The 8359-nt window shown below is 42.5% G+C and overlaps 1 protein-coding gene across 3 annotated transcripts in view; it reads right to left on the bottom strand.

Moving 5' to 3' along the window:
- The window catches only part of TRAPPC9 (trafficking protein particle complex 9), a 442757-nt gene that overhangs the window by 434087 nt on the left and 311 nt on the right, over positions 1–8359 (bottom strand). For all 3 annotated transcript variants that reach the window (XM_005426619.3, XM_031061591.1, XM_031061592.1), the window contains exon 2: positions 5744–6344. In XM_005426619.3, coding sequence (XP_005426676.1) covers positions 5744–6327 — 584 coding nt within the window. In that variant the 5' untranslated portion in view covers positions 6328–6344. The remainder of the gene's footprint in view (positions 1–5743; positions 6345–8359) is intronic.

Genomic DNA, 8359 nt, shown 5'->3' with positions numbered 1-8359 from the left:
TCCTGCTGACGAAGAAATTGCCTATTAATCATTCAAAAACTGAATTCACTCCACCTATTTTTAGGCTCTTCAAGGTATTGCCAAGACAGGATTCATCTCCTACAGGCCGTGCAAGTCACTGCCATCCTCTTGGAAAAAATTTTCTCACCAATTACAGAGTAAGTTTATACCAAACAAATGTATAAACTGTCTTAATTAGGCAGTCAAAATTAAGTACAGTGAATTCAATTACTTCAAGTATGTCCAAAAATACAAAATGCAAAGACTTCATGGAAACGAAACCCACTCTCCACAGACAGCAAAACTTAATTCACTTCAGATTTGGGAAGCCTCTTTTTAAAAAACTCCAGTATCTACAAAATCAGACCCTTAAAATCACGTCCAAGGGACTCATTGTTCCTTCTATGCATCCTGGTGTGCAAATTTAATGGGAAAAATATCCTATTGCATGTATATTCATATATATATATATATATGTCTCAGCATAAAGTGATGATTGCTCATTTTAATGCCAAGATAGTTTTGCTTCACAGCTTTAGCTGAAGAACCTGAAAGTGAGAAGCTTATAGATCTCTTCCCTCTGAATTATTTTTTATTAAAATCCTGTTAAAATATTTCAGCTCTCTCCTGCTTAATCCTAATCTATTTAGGGACATGAAGCCCATATAAATTAACAATTACTTCCTCTAGGATAAGAGGACAACCTTTCTCTAGGCCAGTTCCTTGCAGCACCCTACTGCCAAGAGCAGCTCCTATTAATTTTTCCTCTAGAAGATCATTTACAACATGAAATTTCAAAGAAGCACCCAAAGTCTCTCCCTACAAACCCCTTCCTGAGTGTGATGCACTCAGAAACATCCCCAGGGAAGGCAGTGCCACCTCCTGCACGGCCACCCATGGAATGCTCCTTGGTGTCACTCACCCAAACTCCTCTTCTGAAGGTCCTAACCACACAGAAAAATTCCATTGACTACAAAACTACTTTAAAATCTTATTTTCTAAAGTTAGCTGGGTTAATGCTCTACCAAACACACTCTTATATTCACAGGAATCACCACAATCATGACCAGTGACCACTGCTACCACTTCAAAGTGGAGGACAATAAATCTGTTCCAGGAACTATGAAGAACTACTTGATTTCCATTTCTGCCTTCTTTGCTCTTTAGGATATGTGCTTTATTCTTTCATCTCCAGCTCTTTTCTAGGATCCCAGGATAATTTTATGGAAAATTTACAGTGTTATATTTCAAGACAGAATTTATTTTCACTACAAACCATCCAGAAACAAGTTTGACAGAATTTCTGGATCCTCAAAATTTGGCTAAATTTACAAACAAGAAACATGCAAAATCAATTCTCAAAAGTGTATTCATGCAAAATGCTCCAACAAAAATTTCCATCAATTTCTACTAATTCCAGTTAGCATGCAGAGCTATAGATATCACCAATCATAACATTATCCAGACTTCAAGAGACACAGCTACGGCATTGGATCAACTGCCAGAACTTTTGAATTTGGAAATCAAACACAGGCAGCAACAGCTTCATGGCTTTGGAGTTTAAAAAATAAAGCAAATTCCAGAGGCCAGCAGCCACCTAAGCAGACTATGTGTGTCCTACAAAAAAACTCAGCATTGCTACCAAATATAATTGCCAAATGCGCCAAAAGGGGGCAGCTGCAGTGGTGAGGCTCCAGGCAGCAATTATTTTTGTGTGTACTAAAAAAATAAAGATAAAAAGCAACACTAAAATATGCAATGAAGGCGAAGTGAAGAGGCAGGACATGGGAAAAAAGCTAACTATTTTCAAAGATACACAATCACATCCTACCTTTTTAGACCCAACAACAAACTCACAGGGCAGTATGAGAGAAGAAGGGGGGGAAAAAAACAGAAAGGAACAAACAGAAATTAGAAAGACAGAGAACAGAAAGAAAATTAACAACCACATACACATACTGAGATCATCAAATTTGATAAATCAGTGCACAAATCCCAGCTATGACACTTCTACAAACAGGGCCCTACATCCTCATCCCTTCACAGCATTAAATGATGCCAGTATTAAAAAAAGAAAGAACCTAAGACACAAACTGATGCAAACAACATTAAAATGAGCTTATCCAAGTAGATTTACAATCATACTTAAGTATGTTTATTTTTAGCTGAAAACAGAAATAAAATAGAAAACTTAAAACAAATGGGATTTTCAGTATTTCTGGCACATATATTTCCTAGTTTTCAGTTGGTAGGATGTTTTTATCATCATGAGAACATGTGTTTCCATTGTTCTCCATCAATCTCCCAGCCTCTACAAATAACTATCAAGTGCAACTGATTTCAGAAACTTTTTCAACTATCCTCAGCAGCCCGGTGACCACACAAATATTTTATCCAATTTACAGCTGAAGAAACGGAAAGAAAAAATAAATCAATTTGCAAAAAATCCCCACCTGGCTGAATGCTCCAGGGATTAACCCAGGGTCAGCCTCTCAGTCCTACAATTTCTGTTTAACAGACAACATTTCTTCAAAACATTTTAGGACTCAACCCACTATTTTTCATACATAAAGTTTTCTACCAGCCAAAAAAAGTTCTCCTACACACAAAATTCAGTGAGTTTGTGTATGCTGTCATCTCAGTCAGCTCTGAGAATGCGTCTCTCCTGCTCATTATACAAGCAACTTGCAAAAGACAAAGATCATCCTCACTTTTCCCACAAATTACCCTATTTGAAATAATAATTAATCTTCCTAATATATGAACTTTGCATCTTAAAGGAAGCAAATCAGCTGACTTCAATGGCAATTATCATGCAACCAAGCTAATAAAAGACTTCTAACTGGGTGAGGGAGAAGATCAGGTTCATATATAAAGCCCTGATCATCACATAAGTATTAACCTTAATATTGGACTATAAAATACTTGCAGAAGAGTATCTTTTAAGATACAAAGTATGTTCAATAGTTTTAGTTAATCTCCAAATCATGTGATCAGAACTATGTGGCCCATGTAAATTCTCAACGTATTTCCCTCAATCTATCATCTCAATACCTCCAGGTTACAGCTGCACCACACCTTTAATTACCCCTTTGCTACACAGTGTCATTTAACTTCAAATTCAGAAGTTATAGGAAAAGATATGTTTGTTTAGCCTAAATAGGTAGCCACAATTACAGCAGCAGAGACACACCCTCTGGTACAAGAACAGTGCGTCTTCTTCGACATTTATTTAATAGAGAACATTTGTGGTTTTAAGTCATTGGTTGCACACTGACTGGGAGGTCAGGATACATTATATACAAAAATTGCAAATAGACAGAAAGTATACAGAAAAGATCAAGGGACTTTCTTTGCCTTTAACCCTTCAGAAATTGCCACGTGTTTTAGAAAAAGCTGTTTCATTTGCCTCAATATCATCGTTTTATTTCTTTCCGTAAAATCATTATGCTGACAGACTCAAAACCAACAAAGTAGCAAAAGTTGTTCTACCAGATGTACCTATTTCCTGCATTCAAACCACCTTGAGCCCTCCCTGATCAGAATTACACATCCACTCTTGCAAAAACAGAAACTGCTCTCTATTGAAGAAGGTCCTTCCTAGCCCTGTCTCTCCCTGGTATGCAGTGCTTTCCCTTAATTAGTCAATCTGTCACTACAGAAGGGAATGTGCTAAAATAAAATCCTGTGAACTTCAATCCAAGCACCAAAAAAAAACTTACAAATCATAAAATGCAATTTTACTATCACTGGCTCACATCCAAAGACTTTGGCTTGAAAGTGTAAGTTAGTTTAATAAACTGATCTGAGTTCAACCTTATTCCATGGACCTGAGTTTGTGCTTTAGAACAGAGATGCATTTAGGCAGAGATGCATCAGGCTACATGAAAGTGCCTAGAAAGGTTCCTGTGCAGAGAAGCTAGAAATATATTTTCGTTCAGCTTTCTGAAGTTTTAATGTATAAATCCTAAGTTTTATAACAGTCAGAAGTACTAACTCCACAGCAAAATAGAACTGAAAAACTTTATTACTATTGAACTGAAAATTAGAATATTTAACATCTTTTCCTTGAGCAGTGCAGCGCAGCAAACACTTCAAGCGCATCCATTGATCCAGACTTACTGAAAACCTGTTTGGTATTCAAACCTGCCAGCAAGGGTGTGTGCAGAGCTGAGCCAGTGATTAACTCTGGATAAACCCCTGTGTCTACAGGCAGGGTCACACACCTTCCATTCTGCAAAGAACTGAAGCATCACATTGAATCTGAATTTCTCACTACAACAGCATCAAATACCTGCTTGGAGATGTGTGGGCACACATTCTGCTGTCATTCCAGCTCAGAACTTCCCAAGGAGTATTTCCCACTAGTTACAACACAGCCACTGCTCAGAAATAAGTCATTCATCTAAGAAACCATTTCCAAATCACAATTTTTTAGAAGACACAACTGAACAGCAGAATTCATTCTGATTTTGAGATTCTTGGCCAACAATTATCATTTGCTACCTATTTGGAATAGGAAATTTTGATTACATTCAGCCAAATTTCATTCAAACTGAGTAATTAAAGACAAGATTCTAAAAAGGCTTGTCCAAACTTCCCAATTTTACTACCCACGTGCAAAAAGCAGTAACATAGTAATTCATACTGATAACTGAAGAATAGTGTAGGGACAAACAGGGACCAACAAGTCAGAGCCAGTTCAAGCGCCCACCAAAGAGAAGCAAGGCACTGGGGTACTGATGGTCCTTCAAACCACCGCAGATAATTTAACAAAAGACTTCAAACTAATTAAAAACCTGGAATGCTTTCTTCCTGTTTCCAAGGCAGGACCAACTATGCAGGCAGAGCTGATTAATTTGATCTAAAAGCTTCACAGACCTGCCTGGACACCTCTGAGCTTTCACACACAATAAAAACCTCTGATATGAACACCACTATTTCCATTCACAGCCTGAGTTTTCACAGGGCTTTCCCACCTCTGCCTCTGCCAGGACAAAAGGTGGATGCTTCCATCTCCTGGGTTTGACTGCAAACAGCAGAGTCAAACAGAGTTTGCACCTGCCTGTAGCTATCAAGCCAGAATTACTTATCCCTTGCAAAGGAACTATGCAACACTCAAATCTGACAGATGAATATGCAAATGAGGAGGAAGGAAAAATGGGGGGATAAAACTCTAACATACAAAAAACCAAACAGCTAGCAAAACAAGACAGGGAAAAGTGATAACAAATAATTACATAAAACAAAGAAGGACAGGGAAAGATGCTGGACTTCATTATCAAAATAAACAGCCATTGTCTGAGAATGAAAAAGTAGACAGAGGTTCAAAGGGAAAAAATACAGTAAGATAGTCAACTACTACTCAACATGATATAAAAATAATTTCATTGATGCTAACTGAATTTTTTATTAATACTGTACATCTATAAAACATCGGAAGTTTTCCAGCAAAAAGTCTCATTAGAGCAGAATCTGTCAAACCACTCCTGTGACTTCTTCCTGCTATTTGATGAGCTTCATCAATTAAATGTATATATAAAAACAAGCTCTGACCATCAAATATGGTGAGACTACACGTTAAATTCTCTTAAAACTACAGCAAGCAGATACAGAAAGATCAGGCCACAGCTCGTTGGAATAAGGCTCACCCTGTCCTTTCTAATAGGCTTATCCTAAAGGCTGGCAAGTGCCACAGATGTGTTTTTTTAAGACTTCTGAGCTGACAAAAGCAGCTGCTTACCTACTATCGGTGTCCAGACCTACAAAATCCTTCTTCTCAAAAGGAACACAGAGCAGGGGGATCTTGTCTCCAGACTTATCAGTGGCTCTGTCAAGACGTTTGGACTCCAGCACTATGAAGAGAGACTCGATAAAATCTTCTATTCTCTTCTCCACAGTCTCACACTCATGATAACTGGGATAAAACGCCACATCTGTGCGGGGCTGCTCTGCAATCTCTCCTTGAAGCCCAAAGACAAACAACCGGGAATCATAGAGAGTAGAGCCATACATTTCCTTCTGAAGATGGAATTTTTCAAAAGTCTGAGGCCACTCCTTTGCTGAAGAGCACTCTGTGATCGTGATCAGCCCCACAACCTTGCGGTGTGTCTGAAAATCCCCCCACTCGTTGTTCTCTGGGGGATAGTGGTGCCTGTATCGGATGTAGAGCACTCGCTGCGAGTCGCGCACGTTCACCTGGCTCACAGCTGAAATCCGCTTGTAGATCCTGAAAAAGCTCTCTTCAGGGACAATGCCAATGGGCTGAACCACCACCAGGAGGGTCTGATGATCCTCAGCACACTGCATGTAGTCAGGAACACTCATTTTGCATCAACTGCAGGCTAGTGAAGGAAAAACACATATTATTTTTTAACCTTCAGAAGTACATGGGGCTGCTGGATCAAAGCAGGGCTTTGATGCTAAACACTTCTGCAGCCTGAATTTATGTGCTACTATACCACTGTTTGGTTCATTATTTTACTACACCTTCAACCATGCAACCTACTGATGTTACACTGTGCACAAGCAGTACTTTTAGTCTCTTATCAAATAAAACTCTGTAAATAAGGGCTTTCCAAGTGAATCTCATTCCCTGTACAGCTACATAAACCAGCTCATACAAGTCTCTACCGCAGCCACTGGGTAGAAATACCAGCTCAGAAGAGCCTGTCAGACTCAGGCTCTTCAGTCCCATTTTATTGGGGAAATATGCAAAATTGTGTGGGGTGAGGTGTAAACAGGCACCAAATCACAATCACCAAACTTTATACAACTGTCAGTGTTCACACGTGGCCAAGCAGAGGAAAATCAGGACCAGAACACCTATTTTTGAGGAAAAACAAAGTCTTGCTTTCTCAAAACACACACAGGTAAGGACCAGGCAATGTTTTCTGCCTTTACACTTATGTATTAGAATCTCTTTTCTCGTGAGCTCTCTAAAACCAATTACTACACTGCAGCCGAGTCTTGAATGAAGACGCACATCCCTGAATCCTTTCATGTCTGAGACCTCCTGGACCCCACGGATCCCTTCGTGAATTTCAGCTCCAAAGCCCTGAACTGTAAATACCACCAAAAAAAACACACAAACAAAACCCCAAACCTCCACAAAAACAAAAACACGGACAAACCAAACCAAATCAAACCAAACTCAGCCCAGCTTTAGACCTGACACCATTGGTTTTACAAGCAGAACAACGAGTTCCGAGCCCACAGGGACACAGGTGACAGAGAAACAGCTGTCTTGAGGAAAGGGGCTCCTCACAACTATGGACTGTAGCTTCTTGTTCCACCGCACTACCTGGGGTCTGCCCAGCAGCCCCATTCCCAGCGTGCAGCCCCATTCCAGAGTGCGGCCCCATTCCTAGGGTACAGCCCTATCCCAGGGTACAGCCCCATTCCCAGCATACAGCCCCATTCCAGAGGGCAGCCCCATTCCTAGGGTACAGCCCTATCCCAGGGTACAGCCCCATTCCCAGGGCGCAGCCCCATCCCAATGGTGCAGCCCCATTCCCAGGGCACAGCCCCATCCCAATGGTGCAGCCCCATTCCTAGGGTACAGCCCTATCCCAGGGTACAGCCCCATTCCCAGGGAGCAGCCCCATCCCAATGGTGCAGCCCCATTCCCAGCGTACAGCCCCATTCCAGAGTGCAGCCCCATTCCTAGGGTACAGCCCTATCCCAGGGTACAGCCCCATTCCCAGGGAGCAGCCCCATCCCAATGGTGCAGCCCCATTCCAGAGTGCAGCCCCATTCCAGAGTGCAGCCCCATTCCTAGGGTACAGCCCTATCCCAGGGTACAGCCCCATTCCCAGGGAGCAGCCCCATCCCAATGGTGCAGCCCCATTCCCAGCGTACAGCCCCATTCCAGAGTGCAGCCCCATTCCTAGGGTACAGCCCTATCCCAGGGTACAGCCCCATTCCCAGGGCGCAGCTCCATTCCCAGGGTGCAGCCCCATTCCCAGGGCGCAGCTCCATTCCCAGGGTGCAGCCCCATTCCCAGGGCGCAGCTCCATTCCCAGGGTGCAGCCCCATTCCCAGGGCGCAGCTCCATTCCCAGGGTGCAGCCCCATTCCCAGGGTACAGCCCCCACTCCCAGGGCACCGTCCTGCCACTTCCCCCAGCAGAGGCCGCAGCGGATGGGAGTTCCCCCCTTTCCCTGTCCCCGGGCATACGCCGCTTTGAGCTAGCCAAGTTTAGCAGGGAAAAGGAATAAACTGCAGAAAAGCCAAGCGCAGCAGAGGCGCGGCGGAGGCGCACACCCCCCTGGGCCCCGTCAGGGACAGCGAAAGGCGCGGAAGCGACTGCCGGGTGGCAACCGGGGAAGGGGCACTGACAGTCCGGGCGGGGGCGGCCG

Source organism: Geospiza fortis, unplaced genomic scaffold (genome assembly GCF_000277835.1).
Source record: "Geospiza fortis unplaced genomic scaffold, GeoFor_1.0 scaffold351, whole genome shotgun sequence".
Classification (NCBI taxonomy): Eukaryota; Metazoa; Chordata; class Aves; order Passeriformes; family Thraupidae; genus Geospiza; species Geospiza fortis.
Note: the sequence above shows the minus strand (reverse complement) of the source record. Positions and strands in the feature narration are given on the sequence as shown.